The sequence below is a fragment of the Chelonia mydas genome, chromosome 11 (genome assembly GCF_015237465.2).
Source record: "Chelonia mydas isolate rCheMyd1 chromosome 11, rCheMyd1.pri.v2, whole genome shotgun sequence".
NCBI classification, from domain to species: Eukaryota; Metazoa; Chordata; order Testudines; family Cheloniidae; genus Chelonia; species Chelonia mydas.
The window spans coordinates 55764444-55788244 of record NC_051251.2 but is presented as its reverse complement, the minus strand read 5'-3'; the positions used below and the strand labels follow the sequence as shown (position 1 = coordinate 55788244).

The following is a 23801-nucleotide window of genomic DNA, read 5'->3' as shown; positions in this document are numbered from 1 at the left end:
GTGGTATCCTGCCTTCCTATCATGCTGCTCCTCCCGCCACGATGAGGGGAGTATTCAGCAAAAACTATTCAGTGAACATCAAGGCATTTCCCCATCCTCTGGGCTTTACTGTAGCAGGCTAGTGGTTAGGATGAAAAGCACTACAGCAGTGTAAGTATTACTCTATGCTTAGACTGCGTCTAAGTCTCACCACACTCAGTCCTAAACACCTCAGGACAAGTGCTTATTGGGTACTTGTTTAAAAGAAATAATAGGTTTCATGTACCATGGATTAGAATGACAAACTGCAAATACTTAAGTATTAATTAAAGCAGATTTAATGACTATTTAAATACAAAGTCAGCAGATATCTATACACAGCAATTATACACACAGCACTCCAGTGCCCTGTATCTGCGAAAAGAGGGCCTGATGAAAGAAAGAATCCCTACCCACTAATCACTAAAACAATGGCTCCTTGGTAGCAACAACTACTAAAGGAAACTGGATGGTAGCAGTTGGAGCTGTCTTCCCTCACTGGACCATACCTCATAGCATCTCTTTTTAGATGAAGGACAGTGTGTTTTGTCATTAACAGCCACATAGCTTAATGAGATCAAATAGATGAAGTCTGAAATAAGGCAGCCAGTGCCACGCTAGGTTGGTTTGAGGCTATGCCTACAGCTTGGTGCTAACGTTGGCAGAGTTAGACTACACTACTGATACTGACCTGAGAGGAGAACAGGGCTGGAGAACAGAATCCTACACATAAGCTCATTTTAACCCCACCACTCAGAAGTGATGTGGTGTGCAGAAACTCAGCTCGCCAGTGGTAGATTGGGAGGAGGAACATAAGGTTGTATTGAAGACTTCTGCTGCTTAGGAATTTCAGCAACATAACAGGATCTGAGCCAAAGGCTACTGAAGTTAATGAAAGATACCTATTAGTTTTAATGGGCTTCCAATCAGGTGCCTAATCACTAAGGGTCTGATCCTGTTTTCACTGATGTCAATGGCAAAATACCCATTTGACAGCAATAGGGGCAGGACCGGGTCCTAAAATAATGGTCCAGGCTGTTGTCATATAAACCTAATTATGCTACAAATGTAGGTATATAAAATGGGTGGAATGATTGTTATTTGCCAAGTCCCAGCAATATGCTTGGCTCTGTATACACCACAGAGGAAGGCATAGCCTTTGCCCCACAGAGCTTCAAACTAGCCCCACAGAAACAAATGGATCAGACAACTGGAGGAAGCTTAGGAAACAGCACTTCAATTATTAAAATTAGGTGTGTAACAGCACATCTGATGTAGCTGGGTTACACTGTAAGCCAAGACAGACTGAGTTTTAAGGAGGGAATCTGAGCTACTCATAAGTGCTCATTAATTGAACAGTGGATGAAAATTGTTCGTTTCTATATCATAAGGGAATGGTAGTTAAAGTCTTAACACATTGCAACTACGAGTGTATAGCACCTGCTCTGGACACCACCTGCCCTTTGGGTAGCTTGTTCCAAGGTGGTGCAGAATTAACGAACTCTATTAATCACATGGGTACCAATGGTGCAAGGTGTTCTGCCTGGCAGCCTCTCACACCCACATGGAGCACCTTCCAGCAATGGAGCCTTGGGCAAAGACAGGGATCCTGCAATTGCTCAAGGGCACTGTCCTCCTCTCAGTGCCCAGGCCCAGGCCTCCTTTTACTGCTACTAATGGTAGCTGTTCCCATCAGCTAAGAAGGGATCCTCCCTGTACTGGTCAGGTAACCATCAGTATCCAACAGTGGACAACTGCCCTCTTTCAGCAAGTTTACCATCACCAGCCTAGGAATCCAAAAGACCAGCCTCTGGATAGGCAGAATCCTTGCACAACAATCTGAGCTCTCAATAATAATGATGTCTCCTCACTTTGCAGGGTTCATTCCAACTCACTCCCCTCCTCTTGAGCTGCTAAAACACAAATGAGAGATGTGACTGGAGACAAAGATCCAGAACATAAACTTACTTGTATAGGAAGCTTTAGAGATAAGAATAATTTCTTTGCTATAAATTATGGTTTTGCTAATCTGAGTTTCATGATAAAGTGTTTAAGCAAACTAGTCCCACTCAAAGGCCATGTTAGGGTGGGGGAAATGGAAAGCTACCTCACAAAATAATACATTCTAGTATGTGTCAGACAGGTGAGACTTATTAGCTAAGCTGAACTGGAGCACACAATTTAAATTAATAGTCCAAAACCTGTCTGCACTGGTCTCCCATCAGCCAGCCAGTCAATGTGTATTTTATTTGAAGGATCTTCCTCACTGAATCAGAGCAGACCCAGTTCATACTGCTTACACCCACTCAGAAATCTTCTGAAATATGCAGATGCTTATAGATCAAGATACTTCAACCTTAGGGCTCATCTTCCAGCATGTGAAGATCTGGTCTGAACTGTGGTGTTCACAAGTGCAGGGTGGGATGGCAGCCTGGAAGCTCCTGGGTTAGATGACATCACTTCCTGTCTAGCTCAGATTGGTACTTCCTGGAGATGAGTTTGAGCTGCTGCTTAGTCTCCCAGCGATTCAGGGAGGCTTGGCTAGGGAGTTTCATGGCCTTTTCCTTCTCCATCTGTTAAAGGACAGGGTACTGGATGAAAACTGATCTATCCCCTCTCATTCCCAATGAACAGTAGAAAATACAGAGATTGCAGCAGCTCAAGATACATCTTTAGAGCAAGGTCAAACAGCTCTCTGGGAATTGCCACAGCTGTAAGAGACAAAGGCTCTGAGATCTCCATACAAAACAAGGTAAGGAGAACCGTCTTTACAGAACTGTTTGGATGAGTGTCGGAGGAGAATAGCAGCAGTCATGGAGAAAAGCAAGAGAAGAAGGCACACTAGAGCCACTCATTTTCAATACAGTTTTTTGGGTAGGAGCTTAATCAGACCTAAAATATAGCTGGAGAGAAGCAGGATATGGATAATGGAGAGAAAGGGGCTCCCTCATTCCTCTCCTGTCTCCACCTGGCCCTAGTAGGTTAAACAAATGTCATCTCCCCACCAAATAAGCACATTCTGTGAAACATCAGCAAGAAGCTAGAGAACTAAACTTCAAAACCTTTGTCCAGGGGCTTACTCCTTTGAGAGTGTTTTCCTGCCCCAAGGAGATGCTAGTTGGGCTGAGAGAGGTGGGGGCTGATGGGAACTGCAGAAATCAACAGGGCTTAAGAAACCAAAATTCTGATTGTCACCTTTAACCTGCTAAAGAAATGAGATAGGAAACAGGGAAAATTTTGGTCTGAGGTCTGCTCTTCCCCTCGCTTGAGGTGGGGAAGTTTTGTTTGGAGATCACTCCTCTCTGCTCCTGCTCTGCATACAGCAGAACATCACAAAGGGGCAGAGTTTTCTTATAGTTCTCCTGAAACTCTCCTGCCCATGTTATATGCATTCAAACAAAACAGTGTTGGCTTTCTTCTGGCACTGATACTCACCTCTGCATAGGAAACATCTGCTACAGTCCTGCATGGCCTTGCTATTACCTTCACTTCAACAAGTGCCAGCACTTTTCCTTGCAACAGCACGGCCTGGCTGTACTAATACCATTGCTCCTCTAACATACACAGGGAACTCTACTACAGGCTGGTCCTTGTTCCTCATCCTCCCATTAATTATGCACCTCTACCTTGAAAGTAAAAGCAACTCCCTTATTTACCTCCTTGCCATAGTTCCTTTCACTGGGGATATTCTGCTGTTTGTTTTTCACTAGCTCTAGCTGCAGGCTGTCAAATTTAGATTTGAACCAGTGGTGAGCTTCCTCCAGGTTAGCTGTGATCTGAGGAAGAGAGTAGTAATTAGAGTCAGAAAGAGAACTGTTAGCAGTTCCAACTTCTGGGCTGCACACCGAACAGGCAAGATTTCAAATCCAGACTTCTTTAAATCTCCCACCTCTATGTAAGCATAGAGCACGCCACTTGGCCATCCTGGCCTCCTTTTTACAACATGGTGGAGGGGGTGGAAAGGTCCACACTGCACTGCTGTTACCTCCTTATTGAGTAACTAATGGGCCTCTCATTGGCACTAGCCCAAGAGAAGACAATTCTAACTAGAGGGAAAAGCATCAAGAAGGTGGTAGAGGAAGAGAGTAAAATGGAGGCTAAATGCAGCAAACCACAGAAGAAAGAGGGGAGAGAGCATGGCCTTTGCTTGGCAATGTGCTGGCACCAGGATCATTTAAAGAACGACAAATGCTGTAAAATTAGCAAGTTATTTCACATCCTGTGTTAGCAAGAACTCTTGTTAAGGACAATCCTATATGCAGATCATAGAATCATAGAATATCAGGGTTGGAAGGGACCTCAGGAGGTCATCTAGTCCAACCCCCTGCTCAAAGCAGGACCAATCCCCAACTAAATCATCCCAGCTAGGGCTTTGTCAAGCCTGACCTTAAAAACTTCTAAATAAGGCGATTCCATCACCTCCCTAGGTAACGCATTCCAGTGCTTCACCACCCTCCTGGTGAAAAAGTTTTTCCTAATATCCAACCTAAACCTCCCCCACTGCAACTTGAGACCATTACTCCTTGTTCTGTCATCTGCTACCACTGAGAACAGTCTAGATCCATCTTCTTTGGAACCCCCTTTCAGGTAGTTGAAAGCAGCTATCAAATCCCCCCTCATTCTTCTCTTCTGCAAACTAAACAATCCCAGTTCCCTCAGCCTCTCCTCATAAGTCATGTGTTCCAGTCCCCTAATCATTTTTCTTGCCCTCTGCTGGACGCTTTCCAATTTTTCCACATCCTTCTTGTAGTGTGAGGCCCAAAACTGGACACAGTACTCCAGATGAGGCCTCACCAATGTCGAATAGAGGGGAACGATCACGTCTCTCGATCTGCTGGCAATACCCCTACTTATACATCCCAAAATGCCATTGGCCTTCTTGGCAACAAGGGCACACTGTTGACTCATATCCAGCTTCTCGTCCACTGTAACCCCTAGGTCCTTTCTGCAGAATTGCTGCCGAGCCATTCGGTCCCTAGTCTGTAGCGGTGCATGGGATTCTTCCGTCCTAAGTGCAGGATTCTCCACTTGTCCTTGTTGAACCTCATCAGATTTCTTTTGGCCCAGTCCTCTAATTTATCTAGGTCCCTCTGTATCCTATCCCTACCCTCCAGCGTATCTACGTCTTCTCCCAGTTTAGTGTCATCTGCAAACTTGCTGAGGGTACAATCCACACCATCCTCCAGATCATTAATGAAGATATTGAACAAAACCGGCCCGAGGACCGACCCTTGGGGCACTCCACTTGATACAGACTGCCAACTAGACGTGGAGCCATTGATCGCTACCCATTGAGCCCGACAATCTAGCCAGCTTTCTATCCACCTACTACTGCTACAAAGTACTGTGCAGTTTGAATTGAAAGGACCTTTGTTACTTACTCCCTTACCTCCACTGGAGACCTCCCTTGTGAAATAACTACAGTACTGTACAATTTGGAACCAAATTACTGTAACACTTCTGTAAGGTATCGTGCTTTGGACTATTACTCTGCCATACCATAGGCTTTCAATAAGCGATGAGGTGCATGGGGAAATGTGACTCACCTTTAAAAGAGGTGGTTTGGAGTAATGTCATTCAAAATGGTACAACATAGCGGCTCACGCTGCTTAATGGAGAGGACAGATGTGCAGGTGTTTTAAACTTGTCAACACCCACAAGCCATTGAACCAGGTGGAAACTGACAGACATGGAGAGAACTTCCTCTTACAGGCCTAACTAAACTATAATAATTTGTATAGGAGACTGTTAAGAGCTTTAACAGAAGAAGGGCCTGGGATAAGCACTAGCCAATGACCATGGGGAGAAATAGACTGTGGCTGCACCTTACTTCCCACCTCATCAAAGGCTTGTTCTTAACACTTAAAGGGCCTCCCAGTGCCTGTCCCACAAACAAATCTTGTCATCCCCAAGGAAGGATAACTCTTGCTTTGTACCAGAGGATCTCTTCTTTCCCACTGTTGTACTCACCTGTTCCGATTCTACACTGGCTTCTTTCAGTTTCTGCTCAGTTTCTTCTTTGCATTTCTTCAAGTGTTTGACTGTATCATCTAGCTTCTGGAGAGAGAAAAATAACTCTCTTTATTTTGCTCATACAGGACATAACACAAACCACTTCTATATAACAGAATGAGCAGGAATCTGGACTGGAAAGTTTTGGTAGAATAACTCCCAGCCCAGTAGGTCAAATATTCAGTTCCATAAAAGCACATGCCATACATTGCTGTCCATGCTCCAATAAACAGCTATAAAGAGAGGTTATAAAAGCCCCCTTGACATGGGAATGAGCACACACCACTGGCAATAGGACCCCACAGTTACGGCTCAGCAACATGCTCAGAGGCAATAAGCATTCAGACCCCAGGACAGGATCATGCAGCTCAGCACGGATCATACTGTATTTCCAAGGCTGTGAGCATTTTACCTGACATTGGTTCTCTAGCTGCTGCCGCACTTTCTGCTCCATTTCCAGCTGGGCCTCCAGCTGCCTGTTCCGTGTTGCCACTTCATGCTGGTTTTTGGCCAAGGTCTGCATCTCACTCTGAAGACTTGTTAACTCTGTCACGAATTTCTGGATGCTCTGTGACTAGAGATGGCATGGAAGTGAGATCTCAGTGACCACATGCAGATTCTAATCTAATGGAAAGGGGAAGTTGTATAGTGAGCTCCCACCTGCTCATAGTTTTTTTTCTGATACTGCTCCTTGATCAGCTCCATTTGCCTCAGCTCAGATTCAATCTCCTGAAAATAATTTTAAATGAAAGGAGGAAGCTCCAGTGAAATTGTTTAATGTGACAGAGCTTGGGCTGCTCCAAACGCCATCCTTACTGTGTGACTGAGATTTGGAGTAACACATGCTCTGCTGGGGACAAGCAGGCAGCAGAGTGGCATTCGAGCCCAGCACAGAGGATCTTCATTAAGACAGGGAGAGGGAGGCACAAGCACCCAGCAGTGTTCTACTGACTGGAAATCACTCATTTATAAAAGGACACAAAGGCGGCCAGAAGCTGTAGGCCCTTCCCTTCAGCATGACCTATTGGCAAAAAGATGCCTTATCCAATCCACTGAACTGGGAAACAGGACTACCGTGAAGTGATCCGTCGAACTATAGAGTGATTCCATAGCAAAAAGAGCATTTAATGTAGGGGAAAAAAGACACAAAAGACGAGCATTTCCCAGCTGTTACTGACACTATCAGACTCCTACTGGCACCAGGTTTTTTCCATACTAATGGCAGTATCCTGGCCTGGCCCCACTGCAGTGACAGCAGTAGTTCTTCCCATTACGAGGAGAGATGGTGTATGAACGGGATTTTTCAGAGTGAAAAGGTATCTGCACAAACCTTTATCCTCTCTGTGTTCTGGATGTTGTTAGTTTTGGAGGCCAAGTAGTGTCTGATTTGAGCTCTTTGGCTCTTTAGCTTCCCCCTGTAACTGACCAGGGACTTTTCCAACTCCATTATTTTCTGCCGCAGCTCCCTGTTAGCCCGGGACACTTCAGCAGATTTGGAAGAAGCCTCTTCCAGGGCTTTCTTCAGCTAGGAGGCATATAGAAGAGGTTAGTTCATGTTCATCCCCAAAAATGTCTGGCTAAGGTAATCAGAGACACGTATTTCCTGTGAATATCACCAAGAAGAGAGTCTCTGGTAAGTAGCTGGTAAGCTGGATCTTCCAGTTATTCATAGGGAATGAAAGAATACACAGGTTAACCTCTGGGTTTCTGAATACTTCTAAGGTCAGAGGACACAGATGATAGAAAGAATATAGGCCATGACAGACCAAAGAAGCAGAGACCACTGTTTTACTGCCTCTTCTCTTCCATATACCATGTTTTTATGACAAGGATTTTGCAATAATTGGAGGCTGCTATCAAACATCATACAACCTTCAAACTATAGCCTTTTGGTCCTTCCTGGAAACCATATTCTAATGAATCTTTGGTTTATTCCATAGGCCTTAGAGGGAAATACAGTTAGGTTTGCACAAAAAACAAAAGGGGAGGGACAGACGTGATAAATACATCACTAACTATGCTACAGCCACCAGAGCATCACTTTGTCCACTGCAGGCCAAAACTCTCTTATGTTGCTACCAAGTGATATTGCAACACAAAAGGGGGACAAGAAGTGTCATAGATCACTTTTGTTTTCTTATTGTTGGGAAGCAGAGCTCTTCTAGGGAAACTGACCATGGAAGGAATCTTGCAATTCTGCCCCTTCTCACCTCAGCAGATTCCCTGTGACCTGCTTTCCTTGTAGCCTCTCGCTCGGTCTGAAACTGCTTCTTCAAGGACTCCAAGCGTTCGGTATACAGCTTTTCTTCCATTGTGGCTTCTTCAATTAGCTGCTCCCTTTCAGGAAAGAAGGAAGACAAAAGCTATAGGAAATAAACCATACTGAGTGAATTCATAAACACTACAAGTGGGAAGACCTGGCCACAAAAAGAAAACAGCAAGAAAAAGTGATGGTCCAAAAATATTTTCTGTGCTTGGGTGGGCCTCATTTTGCCACATTATGTGCGCCATGAAGATTTGACTTAGCTTTTGAAGCATGGCAGTCCAGGAGGCCAGTTCAATTTGTTCACCCAACTGCACGTTCAGCACATTTTTTTCCTCAACAACAGCTCCAAACAGAAATACAAGACAGATTCTCCTTGTCTGAGGGAGGCTTTCCTCTCAGAGCCAGCAGATGTCTGCTCTAGGCCAGCCTGCAGAGTTCTCCCAGGAGAATGAGGCGGACTGCTCCAGCTCATAACATTCCTCAACTCTATCAGCAAGCAGCCTGCAGTTTCCAGGAGGCAGACTCCTTCCCTGCCCCCATCCCCTCCTGGCAATACAGGAACAATAGCCATATTGCAAGGCTGTCAGTGGCAAGTGCTGCCAGCCACACAGGCATGTCATTCACTCAAACAGCAGAACAGTGCTCCTGCATTCTGGGCTGCACCACACATACAGCCCAGAGGAAAGACTGGGCTCCATTTGCAGCCTTCCAATACTGCAGAGAGCTTGGAGAAGTCACTGCATCAGCAGGCAAATGGCTCGTTCATGAGGGCTTTGCACAAGTCCATCAATCCACCAAGCTGCTGGCTCAACAGCCACACCAGAGATTGTTGCTTTAACTGACAAAAGCATGGAAAGGGCCACAAGCTCTGCAGCTAGAAATGGAAAAGCAAAGCGTTCCTCAGCCACGGCACCTTGCACTTGTTCTTACCTGCAGGCCATCAACTGCTGATGCTCAATTTCTTTCCTGTTCATTTCTTCCTGAGTATGTATCAGCTTGCTCTGCAGGGTACTATTGGCCTGCAGAGCTTGTTCCAAACTCAAAGCAAGCTTCTTGTTGTCTGCTCTAGCAACTTCTAGTGCTTTACAAAGTGGGTCCACCTCAGGGGTAAAGAGAGAGAGATGTAATTTATATTTAATTGAATGAGAAGAACTTCTATAAACACTCCTTCCCTCACCAACTCCCCAGTAAGAACAGAAGGGATCTTTTTCCCAGTCAGTGTCAATTCGCTCGACTAGAACTCTGGCAAATACAAATGGTGTGTTAGCAGCCTCTGCTTAATGACTATCGATTGTGGGCAACTGGTGGCCTGTGGGAAGTCCTCAGACTCAATTTCAGAAGACGAAGCATCACATCCTGCTTTCCATCAAGGCTTCACAAGACAGCAAACTTCCTTCCAAGTGAAGGCTGTCCATGGTAGACATAACCATGACTGACACTAACAACTGCCCTGTCTATATTAAGGGCAAAATTGTCTTTAAGTGTTAGGTTTTAAAACACAATTCTATTTCGTTTTAAGTTTCTCCTGGTATAGACATGGCCCAAGAGATGCCTCCAGTGCCTCCAGCAAAAGACAGAAGACTAGACTAAATATTTCTAAGTTTAAACACAAGCAGCAATGCCCCCCTCTTCCCCCCCCCCCCCCCCCAAAAAAAAAAAAAAAAAAAAGAGAGGTAAAGAGGAGAATGTGAAGAACAAAATAAAGATATTCATGAGAAGGAAATGCACATTTCAGAAACATTTGTCCACATTCTCTGTTCCCATTTGAAGACAGTTGGAAGTTTACCTCTCTCAAGGCATCTCTGGATGGAGTAAAACTTCCTTTCTATAATCTCCATAAAATGATCTACCCCAGTGTTTACAGGTTTTGCCTTGTAAGTTTCCTGGCAGGTACTCCCCCACATTCCATCTTCCAAAAAAGCAGGATGGTTCAGTACCAAAGAACTAATCCAACCTGTTATCATTGGAAAAACTTGGTCTCTACCTGACTATTGTGCTGAGTTTCTATGACAACCATTTTGGCCTGGTACTGTTCCAATTCTGCCTCTAATTTCTGGATTTTTTGTTGGCTCTGGGTCCTGCAAACAAAAGGAGAGAGAGAATAAAGACTCAATCAAGGGGCATGGTTAACAGCAAAGCTACCTATGCATTCGTCTCCCCTGTAGAGCGGAGGTCGTATCACAGTTTTCTATTTTCAAAGTATCTCGTTTGGACTGGAACTGAATTTTAATTTCGGTCAATCTTCTCGCTCAACTCCCAATTTCTTCCCCCTCTGATGCACACCATGAGATGATGAATTGGCTTCAGCCACTGCTATCATACCACTTGGTGTATTCCCAAGTAGCATGTAAAGGTAGGCCAAATGACATTAATGTTAGCTCTAGGCATCCAAGATCAGTTTTAATTTTATAGCATCATCCAGTTCCCAGCACAATGATTTGCTGTGCAGCAATGTACAGCTATCTCCCATTCATGAAAATCTGCCACACAGGGATTGCTGGCCTATAGAATAATGACTGGCATTATATACATGGCTGACAGGAGTTGCCTGCCTATAAATACCATTGTAAATGTGACTGGCATGCTTCATTGGCTCACATCACAACTGTAATTACATGTTCTGCCAACTCATCAGTCTGAAACTTTCTTTTACAACTAACACAGAGTCCACAAACATAGGGAAGAAAGTGTTGCAAATTCTCAGATATCCTTGATTTGTGAGATTTTGGGCCAGGATGTTAACTGGTTCAAACTAGAATAAAAATCACAAAAAATACAGAATAAATTCTGTTCACACAGGAAATAGAGCAGTCTTTCCATGTGCTAATCAAGTTAGATCAGAGACAAAAATACAGTTAATGTGCTATTTACATTTACACTACAATCTCCTCTCTGCTAGATGCCTATATAAGATCCTATAGGGATTAATAATCAGATATTGGCTTTATAATAACAGAGCATTATACCTAAAATTTAAAACAAGCAACAGTTACTACACAAAGACAGACAAATTGCAGGGTATGTGCACCCTGAAATTTGCGGAGATACTCAAGGAGTTATGCCTCAGTGGGGAAAAATTTTATATGTTAGCAGGGATCGGCAACCTTTCGCATGCGGCCCGTCAGGGTAAGCCCCTGGCAGGCTGAGCCGGTTTCTTTACCTGCTGTGTCCGCAGGTTCAGCCGATTGCAGCTCCCGCTGACCGCAGTTTGCCGCTCCAGGCCAATGGGGGCTGTGGGAAGCAGCGCAGGCTGAGGGATGTGCTGGCTGCCATTGGCCTGGAGCAGCGAACCGCGGCCAGTGGGAGCTGTGATTGGCCGAACCCGCGGACGCGGCAGGTAAGCCCAGCCCGGCCCGCCAGGGGCTTACCCTGATGGGCTGCATGCCAAAGGTTGCCGATCCCTGAGTTAGGAGTATTAAAGCAGTCTGTAGAAGGTTTTTGGATGTTGATTCCCACTATCCCCAATTATAAATCCCTACACATGACTAACTTCTGGAGATATTTTTATGAAGTCTTGTGCAACAGGCACACTGCACTTAATGATAGTTGGTTAACAGAGAAGGCAGTGTATTCTCAACTGCAACCCTTACAGAACTGATCATGTGTACATGAGGGGCAAATCAGCTAGTGCTATGCCTCCATTCTCCCAATATTGCAGAAAAAACTAACTGCAGGGATTATAAAAACAAACTGGGTTCACTGGGAACTACCTTATCTGGTCCCATATAGTCTGCTTACTTCCCAAAAGGCAGATAATCATCTTGAGCCCTAGGGAAAGAGTCGGTGATCAAGCCATTCCCTGGCCTGGCTTGTCTAGTTTTTCACAACATTACAGATACTGAGAGTCGCAAAGAGCTTCAAGCACAGTTACCTGTCTTTTCTGAGCCCTGTGATCTCAGAATCCTTGCGTCCCAGCTCAGTTTGCACCTTCTCCAGAGCTGCCTGCATCCTGCTGTGAGAAGCCAGCACATTCTCCAGCACAGATGTCACCTTGTCGTTATCCTCCTTTGCCTCCTCTAGCTGGCGCTGTAAGTTTGCCACCTAAAATACAAGAAAGCAGGCAGAGGGGGGAAATTGGTTAACTTCCAATAAAGACTACTTTGATTATAATCTTCATATAAATCATAAGCAGGCTACACCCCCGCAGATTGGTCTTGTCTTTGTTGTATTAATTTAGATGGAATATATGGGCCAAAGGTGTTAACATAACTCAGTCACTGTTCAACATTAAACAGTTTTAAACAGAGATTTCAGCCTGCTTAGTACCATGGCAAACACACAATTGTTTCCTTTCCCTTTAGTTAAGAGTTTTTTAGAAGGAAAAACCGTTGTCTGATAGTTTTTTAGATGGTATTAAAGATGGTAATAATTGTCCTTTTGGGGAAAAGAAAAGAAGTAGAGATGGGTATGAGCAGTTGTTCTTCTTCTTGTTGTTAAAGTCCAATCCCACTATCTAAAAGATAAAATAAGACACACACACAAGGAGAGAAAAAAGAACAGCAAAGATAAAAAATGAAGTTTCTGTCTCTGATGTTGACTTTCACTTGCAATTTCACTGCTGGAAAAACACAGGCACAGTACATGGTCTTATCCACTCCGAGACCTAGCAAACTTGTACCAGCATGAGGCTATTTAGGAGGGCATTGCATTTAGCTGCCTCTTTCTGGTCACAGGCTTTCCACTATGTTACAAAATATAATCTTGGCCAGATAAGCCAGAGTTTTATTAGGCAGAAGGAAAAAGGAGGGGGGATAGGAAAGAAGAAATAAGGCAGGGAAGGAAAAGCACATACTTTTGGGCGGGGTGGGGAGAGGAAGTCTCACATCCCAAGTGGTATTTGGGATTCTGCTGGAGCTAGTGGCAGTGTCACCTGGCTCCCTCTCTCTGGCCTGGTCAGGACATCTTTCAGGATCAGGATGACAAAGTCCCCAGAGACGGTGAGAGTGGCAGCCAGTAGCCAATTTTTCTTTCTAAAGTCACTTTCTTAAGGCCTCCAAAAAGGAGTGGTTAATGGACTAATTCAGTCTGTCTTTTGTACCTTTTCCCATATAAACATTTGTTATGATTTGTGACATCTTATGAACTTTCACTTACTATTTATAGTTTACCTCACAATTAGGGTAAATTTATAGGCCCAATTATCACAACATCTCCTTCAGCCTGTATTTGAAGGTATGCCGGGAAGAGAAAAGTTCTCCAGAATTCCTCTCCATTTCCCACCCTTCCTTTGGTGTAATCATCAGAGGAACCTGTCATTCTGGCTAAGGAGGGCCAGCCCTAACCCGTGCAACTTTACCAACACTGGTTGAACTTGCTGCCTTTGTGGCGTTCAGTTCCCATCAGCATAGGGAACGAGCGAGAGTGGAATACGAACTCTAATAGCATGTTGCGGTATTGTCCACTATGAAGTCCACACGGACTATGTTTCATCTGCCAGACTCTGATTTGCACCCTTATTCAACGGTTTAGGGCCCAACATTAAAGATAAAATTGGGGATTCCTCACACCCATTTTACGTAAGTGTTAACTCCACTGATTTCAAGATAACTCCTGACTTACACTGATGTAAGAGGAGAATCAGGTCCCAATTGCTGATACAGAACTTTCTAAGTAAATATTAACACCTGGTAACCCCCTGTATGTTGCTGGCATCAACTGCCTACTTTATCAATGGCCATCAGTTGAAAGCATAATACTGCAAAACATTATACAGGATTGTACAGCACCTTGAGACTCAGGAGTCAGTATTCTACACGCATTCCAGAACCAGTGTTGGAGCACTGTTGTCCATGTAGACATCAACCGGCTAATAAGACTTATGTTGAAATTTAAATTTGCTGTGCTGGAATCTGAGCCAGGCTATAGCAGATTTGTCTCCTTTAAAAAAAAATCCTGTATCCTTGCCTTTTGCTTCTCCCTCTCTTCCATGGCTTCCATGTGCCCCTTAATTTTCTGACTCTCTCGCAATGCCTCATCACGGGACTTGATTGCCATAGCAAATTCTTCTTCTTTGTGTTCAAGGGTGGTCTGTGCCTTTGCAAAGAGACAGAGGAAGAGGGTGAATTCCAGTTTTCCAAATCACAGGAATTGGTTCTAATAGTTTACAATTTAAGGTGGTGAAGGGACTTTACCAGCGAAATGGTCCTGATGTCCTAAAATCTAGACACCTTGATTCGGTATTTAGAACAAGAGATTTTATTTTTCAAAACAAGCATTAGAAAGAAACTGCCACCCCTCATCTATCCTTGGTGAGGGAGATAAAGAGATGGAACTGGAAACTCCAACCCCACTAGGGGCTGCAGTACTTTCCTTCATGGGGCATTAAACCTCTTTTTGACTTTATGAAACAAAGATCCAATATTTCCCTCAGAATCCAAGCTTTAAATAAATTAAACATGAGTAGCAGTGAAACAAGCATATGTGTTTTCTCCTGAATCTATTGATAGGATTTATTTCCTTGGTTTTATTTTAGAGAATAGTCTTCTAGTTTAATGGATTTTTAAATATTTGTTACCCTGTCCAGAGTCCTAGGTGCTTTATCAATAGTCATTACAGTTTCTCACTGCAGATCAATCATTCTCTCATTTTAGTGCACGTTACTGTTTGTTACATTTATTATCGTTAGAGATCTGCAATATAACATCTGACAAAATTAAAATCAGATGAAATAAGAAATTCAGACTAAGCAAGAAAAGAGCCACTGCTCACTAATCCCCCAGTAAACACAATCCTTATAATCCACAGTTTGTAATAGAGAGGAAGGAGGGACAAGTCAATTGTTTGCAAAATCCAAAGGCCACTTTAAACACAAATAGCTAACATTTCATGAGACTCCCCTGGATATTGCCAGCCATAACTATAGCTCTAGGCATAGGAACAAGTCTCTGGGTATACTGCTTGTTTTAATATTAAAAGAGAACACAAAATAGGTAATTCAAAAAGAGATGTCAGAAAGGAAGAGATTTTAGCCAAACTCCTGACATATTGCCCAAAAAATGGAAAACAGAAGAAGCCACTTATATTTTTGGAATAAAAAATAGTAACTTTTAGTGACGTCCTCTGGGTATTAGGTACACAATATTCTCCAATCTCTGCTTGCCAAGAAAAAAACAACAACTTTAAGACAAAAATACTTGGCTTTCTCAAATCAAAGGTGATCTACTTTGTGTCACCCAGGGTAACTCAAAGTTTGTTTCTACTCTGTTCCTTGAAACTTCCACTTGTAAATCAGGTTCACAGCTTCTCAGCTGGATTACCAAGATAAAATTTAGAACACAGAGGGCTTCCTTTGTCCCAATCCCATTATAAACCAAACCTGATTATTGTCTTCCAACAAACTAAATATATAGCATCGCTCATATGGCCTTTTTACAGCAACAGTTCAGACAGGACCATAACTACATTATCTCAAGTCTAGAATCAGAAACACTTTCAGTCTGAAAACTTTGTCTTGTAACTGGACTTCATTAACTGAGCCTGCACCTTTCTACACAAGAAGCTCCCAAAGACACCCGTATTTGGTATTTTCCAGTATTTCCTCATTTTCGCTAACAATTTAATTATTAGTGCCCCAGAAACTCCCTTAAGTTTCCATCATCTAGTTCAGAGGTGCCCAACCTTATTACACAGGAGGGACACATAAACCTAGGCACAAACTTGTGTGGGCCAAACAGATTCTACATATTTTAATAAGATTTAAAGTCACCTGTATTGATTTATATTTTAAGTTCAGCTGCTTTCATGTGTATTTGGATAGGTTATTTCAATGTACAGTATTATCTATTTATACACTTGTGTAAACTAAAATGATGTACACAGGATGATAAAATGCTAATGAATCGGCCGTTAGTAGATTGTATTGAAACAGGCCATGGGCCTTATGAAATGCTTTGGTGGGCCGTAGGTTGGGCACCCCTGCTAGTTTGTTTCAAAGTCTTCACTCACCATCAGGAAATCATCTTCACTAAGTTCTGCAGACCATTCAGCTTTCAATAGCCTTGGAGTGAGGATGTCTATTTTACCCTCCAATCTTTCTTCCATGGTCTTAATAGCATTTAACAAAGTCCTCAGAGAGATTCTAGGACAGTCACCACATTCAGAAGCAGACTTCCTTGAATGTAGATCCGGCATGAAATGAACCCGGTGTGAAGGGCAATGGACAGTAGAAACATGCGATCCAAAGCCTGCAGCTCCCTCTCCCAAACCACCCATATCTGACCTAATGTAATGAACATTGGGCTTCTGCTGCCAGGGCCTCTCTGGGGATTTCCTTCTTTTTGGTGGCATTGTTGCTACAAAACAAACCAATCAGTCCAAGCAGATAGAAATGGGTGGGAGGAGGGAAAGAGGAAGAAATAAAGAAAACCAGAAGAGCGCACAGTAAGGTAACAAACTACCCACAAAATGTCTATCCCACTGAAGACACAACAGAGGCCACACTCACAGATGCTGCATCTTATTCCTGCACTGCATTACTTTATAAAACCCTTATAAGCCATTTTAAAGCATCATTTACTACTTCTGATTAATCTGAGGGTTTTTTTCAGTTTTCTTTCCTAATACTTTGCAAGACTAAATTTTCCACAGCAACTTATCCAGGGAAGCTGAATCAGTGTGGTTTCCTTTCATATCTTAGTAGCACTGAGACATCACTTTTCACCAGTACAGCATTAGAACTATATGCAATGTCGCTATGCCTTTCCCCTTCTTATCATACTATATACTGTGACCTCACCGAGCAGAATGTGACAGCTCACCATCTGGAACTTAATCTTGCGTCATGTGAGGCAGAACATTCTAAGGGTTCTATTCATGACTCTGCCAATCTCTTGCTGTGAGACCTTTCTGTGTCTCCATTTTTCCCCTATCTGTAGAATGAAGATAATATTAAGTTATCTTTGTAAATTGCTTTCCCAAAGTTTGAGGGCATTCGGATAGTGGATTTTGGTGTGGATCTATGGCTTCCCTAACCACAGTGTCAGACTGTCTCACAATCTTTAAAGTATCTGTTAGAGCTATTTGGGAATTGCTTGATGAAATATTTGTCAAAAAATTCCAGTTTATCAAAAGTGAAACTTTTTGCAGGAAAGGGTTAAGTTAGATGAATTTTTCAAATCAGTTTTAGAAAAAAAATGGAAAATTCTGGTTTTCAAGTTCAAAACAACTTTTGATTTTCTAAACATTTTGAGTGCCCCAAACCAAATTTTTGTTGTTGGATTTTTGGTTTACGAAAATTTGAGATAGTCATCCCAGTTCAGGATGGGAGAATGTTTGTTTGACAAGTAAACACTTTTCTGCCCAGCTCCAGTATTTATCCCTCCTGACATCCCTGTGAGGTAGGGCAGTGTTATAGGTATGACAGCTAGATGACTTATTTCCCCATGGGAGGTAAGTGGTAGGGCAGGGAATTGAACCAAGGCCTACTGCGCTACAGGATCCCATCCTAATCACTGCTGCATCCTGCCTCTCTAATGTGTAGTGCAAGCTAGCATGGCACATACTATCTGTTGGTTACCAGACAGAACTTATAAATTTGCATATCCTGCAACTTAAGCATTTTCCTTCACCCCTTTAGGAGCTCTCCAGCCCAACAGAACACACTTTAAGGCAGTTACTGTAAACTGTAATTTTCTTTAAGAATCTAAAGGATTTCCTTCTCTGACCAAGAACTAATTTGCAATATTAAACTGGCACTCTCAGACTTCTGTTTCTTCTCAGACACCCAAACAAGACTAGCAGAAAACATGGCCCAGTGCACCAAATAAAACCTGCAAGCTCGGTACCTCTGCCCAGTGCAACATAACCCCTTTGTGCTGTTCCTAACAAGACTGAATAAGTGATCTAGATCAGATTAGGCTGAACATTCACAGCCTTCTTCCTTTTCCCCTCCCAGAAAAGCAACCAAATAACCTGTGACAATGTATACTCTCTACTGTGAGCCAGGAATAGACAGACATGAAAATTCCTACAATCCCACCAATTTAGCAAGTTCCAGCCCTAAACACACACATTACATTTGCTGGAAAACAGCCTTGTTGTTTTGGTACCTGCTTCAGCTGAGCTTCCATCCTTTGCATGTTAATCTTGACAGAGCCAAGTTCTATATTCACCTGTAATTTATAATAATAAAAGTTAGTATTAAGCTATTGATGTTCTTGAGGGGAGCAGTTTGACTCCAATGCTGAGACGTGAAGAATCCTCTGAGTTTGATTGTACCTGAGTATATTTAGTCTCTAAGGCTGTATTCAGCTTGCGAAGGTGGCTGTTCTCTGAACGTACATCTGCAAGAGATTGCAGTTCTTCCCCCAGCTGCTGTACTTTGGTCTAAAGGAAAAAGCAGAGACAAAGTCAGCATACATCTCACTGCACCTATTTAGTAAGTGAAGAGAAGGAATGAGCTTGAGACAGCCAGAGAAGCAGAGAGAGAGAGTTTGTAAAACTAAAAGAAATTAACACTGAGCAAAGTCTCAGAATATGAGGAGCAGCAAGAGAGTCACTTTATTTTCACATAAAGGCAAAATTAAAACAGGATGAATCATTTTAATATAAAGCTCAGTATAGTGTCTTGTCCCCTCACCTATGACTATCATCGGTATATTTACGAGTAATTCTAGCTCACACATTCACCTCTCCAAGGTAGCTCAGAAGATTAAGAAAAGAAATGGCTTCTTCAATAAGCTTGCAGGCTCAGCTTGGGGAGCTAATGCGCAAACACCGCACAGCTTGGCGATAGCTCTTTGCTACTTAGAGACTAGTGTGCTCCTGTGTGGCCAAAAACTCTCCCCACACAAAGCTAGTTGATGTACAATTGAATCTAACAATGAGACTAACAACAGGAACCACAAAACATAAGTGGCTACCAGTCTCCTAACATCAGGCCTTCTGTTGCAGGAAAGAACCTCCTTGACACAATCCAGGAGATACTACAACTGCCACTTTTCAAAGATATATAGGAGGTGTTTTGCCACCCACTCATCAATAAAAGACCAATATGGACTTTGTTACCGACCATCTCATCACATTCTGGTGAGCAGAATGGGAACAAGCTGCTCCCCCTGTAAGAAACTCCTCCCTCATCACTCAGCGCTTCACAAGAGACTCCTGGCCTCGAGTTGCCATGCTGTCTCTGGTGCAAACTCAACCATTTCAGATGTGGTGTGCAGCAAATGACCACCCCTGCGGACTCAGGAACAGCCCTCTGTGTAGCTGCAGTGAGGCTGAGAAAACTGTACACCTATGAATAGCTGCTCATCTCGTGCTGGTCTATCAGGACTTTAAAGCCTCCACAAGGCTGCCCCCGAAGCTACAATGACTAAAGCATGTGTAATGCCTACCTAAGCCCTTTTGACACTTCTAACATTTTTTGTTTTTCATCTCTTACTTCCCTATGTTATATTTTTAAACCTTTCCCCATCTTTATTGTACCACTTGTGCATTCACTAATAATAATAATAATAATAATCACCACATGCAGCGACACTACACAGACATGCAGCTGTCTCACCATGTAAATAGCCACCATTCTCTCCACTGGCCCCTTCTATGCTGTTTTTCCACAAGCACACCAAAATCCATGCACCCCTTTCCCAAATTCTAAGGCACCCATCTGCAACTCAGAAATGAAAGTATCTCGCTTTCACCATCCCCTTCTGTTGCGCACTTACTTCAATTTTATTTATCTATATTTATAACCATGCTGTCTGGTCCCTTCTTATTTTACTCCTTGGAATAATCTGCTTATCCAAGACACTCCAAACTCCCAAGCTCTCTTTGAGGGTTTCTAAACATGCATGTTGCTTTAGAATGCCTCCCTTTCCTTCCTCGTTACTCAATGATTTTCAAACATCCTATGACTTGTTTACCCGGAATCCTATAGCTGTAATAAGTGAGGCATCTCAACCCAGTCTTTTACCTAAAGGCAATAAATGGTCTGACTAGGATCAAAGACAGTTTTAAATCCCAAACTACTTAAAAATATCTGGCAGCTGTTGCACAAATGACATCTGCAGAAGGAAATACAAGAACTTCCTTCCAACTGTAATAGTGAAGATGTGGTTAAATAATCCTGGATCAGCTGGGTAGAAGGATTTCTGAACAAACTTATATAAAGGCAAAAATCAGGTACCTGAAGCTTTCCTTTGTCGTAGGCCAGTTTATTTTTACTGTCAGTCAGCTCTGCTAGAACCTGTTCGACCTGCTGTTGAGCATACTGGGAAAACAAGAGCAGAAGTCACCCTCTCCTAGAAAAAACAAGCCAAAATGGACTTGGGCTTCAGCATCTTGTTTCTCCCCGAGGTTTAGCCCTTTTCCCCTTCAAGTTTTAGCATTACCTTTGTCCTCCTGTTTTGTCCAGATTTTCATTTAAAAATGAACAAGAGGTCTCACCAAGTGAAACAACAGAGCAGCAGAAAAATGTAGTTCTACCACCTTGGTACTAAGCCACCTCAGCCTATAGGAAGAAGCCGGCATACACTGGTTCTCAACCATCTAGACCAATCCCTGGATCACAGAGCCTAACCTCAAGGACAGGCAGCAAGAAAGTAAATGGCAGAAGAACCTGTTCTCTGGCAAGAGGGAAAGGAGAAGAAAAGGAATTGGCAAAGGAGAGAGAGTGGGGGAGGCAAGGGGATTAGGGGAAAAAAATGTTTCAGAGTGAGAGAAGGTACCAGAAGGAACACAGAATGGGAAAATTATGGAGATGAACTATTTTTAAGCTTCAGAACATTCTGTTGATTCATACCCCTATAATGGGTGACTAACTATTGTGAAGCTAATTTTGTGTGTGGAGGGGAGATGGTAAATAAACTATCACTTTTTATATTCTAACTTTAAAGAACTTAACTATCTTATAAATAATTTTGATCACCACATGACAGACATTCAGAAGCTGTTTCAGCTGAATTTTCTCTAGCTTCCTGATTTGAGGACCTATTTACAATGAAGTTTTCTGAAAGTCTCACGTTGACACAACTAGAGTAGACAGTTTTTACTACCATGAGATCTGGACCTGCTCAGTACAGTTGGAGGACACAGTGGTAAAAACTCTGCAGCTGGTCTCCACTAACACTTCCAGTGTTTCTAGCACTGGTCACGTTTCAGTGCTAGAGCAATAGTGAGAGAGGATAGGAAAAGGACAGCAGAAATGACATCTCAAAGTACCAACAGAAGTGTTAGCCAGATACAAGTCAGTTATCGTCTATCTTATGGTGTATATAGGCTAAAGTCCCACCTACATTACATAATGGAACAGAATACTCATGGGAAAATCCCTGATATAGTTGTACTTCAGGACCCCATGGGTACATACTCGGGGTGACTAGTTGGAGTCACTGCCCGTGCTACCCTGGCTACATGGCTATTTTTAGCACTCTAGCTTGAGGAGAGCTAGCAAAGGTACATCAACACAAGTTTGGAATCACACCCCTACCTCCAAGTGTAACCCATACCATAAGTGGTCCCTTCAGCTACTCATAAATCCCTCCCACACAGCATGAATACTTTTCACCCTTTAACAAATTCAAATGGAAACTTGAAAACAAAATTAACATGTAGCCGTTATTTTATTCTTTTGTCTCCCCTCTCTCACATTCCATTAGTTTGGAAACTAGGCACAGAAATATCATGTGATCAGGATAACTAGTTCAGATTGCAGTTTGAGTCCTGGAACAGTCACTCGCTAGTCAGAACACTAGGGTTACCTACCTATTTTAGAACAAACTGAAGGCGTGCGTACACAGGCCAACAAAAGCTGACTGAAAACTCAGGTTACCTGCTGGTGTTCCAGTGCTGCCAAGCGATCTATTAGCCTCTTGTTCTCCTTCTCCAGATTCTGCAGTGTGGATCTCATAGCACCCATTTCTAGCTTCAAAACAAGAAAAAATCCACTTCCAATCATGTCTTTTAAGTGTCTTGGATACAATACAAATCAATGGACCAAATTTCAACCCCAAGTGTGTGAATTATTCACAGGTCCTCATACCCAGAGCTACTTGCTTTTACCTTCCCTTCAGCACTAGTGATTCAGCCTTCCCCAAGAGGTTAACCTGTCAGATAAGCTCAGCAGTAACTATGCTGCAAACACACTCAAGTATACATTACAGATCCAACATTTAAAATGCAGGTTTGAGAGAGCTACACAGAAAATAAGTACATATGACCTCAAAATTCAGTGGGGGCTGAAAATGCTGTTGAGGTGATTCATTCAACTGCTAAGGAACAGCGAGAGTCTCACGTGACCACCAACCTCCAGCAATGGTGGAAGCTGTAGTGTAGATCTGAGTCTAATCACAGATGATATAGCTGTAAAAACAACTGAGTTCTGTCTCACCACAGCTACAATCATTGAGATAGTCAAAAGAGCTGCACCAATGGTAAATTATGGCTGTAAAGTTTGCTAAAGCAGATGCAATCTTGGAGTCCAGCCCAAAGATTCAGGTCTCCCTTCCAGTCCATCTGGCATCACTAACATCAGTACTAGAGAAAACTCTCACCTCCCTGTCACAGGTTCAGTTAAGATAAAACTGTTTGTACTTTGGATACCAACCCAAAAGAATGGATAGAATCAGAAGTCAGAGCGAAGTCATGCGTACTTGGTAGTACCTTGTTCCCAGTTAGTTCCACTTCCAGTTTGTTCCTCTCCTGTGTTATGTCACTTGCTGCTTTCTTCATCTGCGATAAGGAATTAAAATAAAGTCACTTTTAAAATCAGCCAAAAAGGGACTCTACTAGATCCACCCTAGAGATCCATTAATACTTCCAACAGAGAGATGTAGCACTTCATATCAGACAGAAGGGTCACAGACCAACCCTGAAATTAGAAACAACTGTATACAGTGGATCCCTCCCATCCTCTTTCTCTTCCTTACTACACATGCAGGGCACTTTCCTCATTTCCCTTCCCTGATAGGGCAAGGCAACATCATAACTGTTACATTGCAATCTACTCTCTTATGTTCATCCACTAGACATAGCACCAATGCTGTCTGCAATGACACCAAAGAATCAGAATGGGAGGAGGCCAACTATTATGTTCCAACCCATCTTTCCACATTTGCAGAGAATATGAGACTATACTACTTCACCATGGGACCAACACTGGGGAGGATGGGAATTTTAGCAAAGCAGATGCAAATGTCTTCTACTATGATACACCTTTAAAATAAGAGACAGGAAAATATCCGTTGTACTTCTTGCTGAAGACTCTCCTTCTCCAACAGTAGAGATCCTCTCTCCTTCAGTGCTGTCTCCAGTTCACCTCGTAGTCTAGCAATAGTAGACTCCAGGAGCACCTTCTGTGTGGTTGTCGTCTGCTCAGCTAGGCATGCTTTTTGTCTGCAGCCAGAATGCTCCGTGTGCAAGGCCTCCCTGTGTAAGTAATACAGGAAACAGCTGAGTTGGAGTTCTATACCTCATGATCTTAGATGTCATGAACAGAAAATGGATTTTATATTATATACTAGACATGCTTATTGGTGCCTGTTTTACTGTGTTCAAAAGTCCCGATTAA

At 42.9% G+C, this 23801-nt stretch overlaps 1 protein-coding gene across 10 annotated transcripts in view; it reads right to left on the bottom strand.

Moving 5' to 3' along the window:
* Positions 1–299: 299 nt before the first annotated feature.
* Positions 300–23801, bottom strand: part of CCDC150 (coiled-coil domain containing 150) — a 44552-nt gene continuing 21050 nt past the window's right edge. For 3 of the 10 annotated variants that reach the window (XM_037913021.2, XM_037913024.2, XM_037913027.2), the window contains 17 exons: positions 23482–23659; positions 22895–22963; positions 22065–22157; positions 20421–20504; positions 18512–18619; positions 18343–18405; positions 14201–14329; positions 12168–12337; positions 10281–10374; positions 9227–9396; positions 8241–8367; positions 7361–7555; positions 6691–6759; positions 6443–6604; positions 5989–6075; positions 3675–3794; positions 300–2591 (listed from right to left, as the gene is read on the bottom strand). In XM_037913021.2, coding sequence (XP_037768949.1) covers positions 2475–2591; positions 3675–3794; positions 5989–6075; positions 6443–6604; positions 6691–6759; positions 7361–7555; positions 8241–8367; positions 9227–9396; positions 10281–10374; positions 12168–12337; positions 14201–14329; positions 18343–18405; positions 18512–18619; positions 20421–20504; positions 22065–22157; positions 22895–22963; positions 23482–23659 — 2035 coding nt within the window. In that variant the 3' untranslated portion in view covers positions 300–2474. Of the gene's footprint in view, positions 2592–2630; positions 3224–3674; positions 3795–5988; positions 6076–6442; positions 6655–6690; positions 6760–7360; positions 7556–8240; positions 8368–9226; positions 9397–10280; positions 10375–12167; positions 12338–14200; positions 14330–18342; positions 18406–18511; positions 18620–20420; positions 20505–22064; positions 22158–22884; positions 22964–23446; positions 23660–23801 lie in introns of those variants that run through there. The other 7 variants (XM_037913028.2, XM_043525211.1, XM_037913023.2 and 4 more) reach the window with 7 other exon arrangements.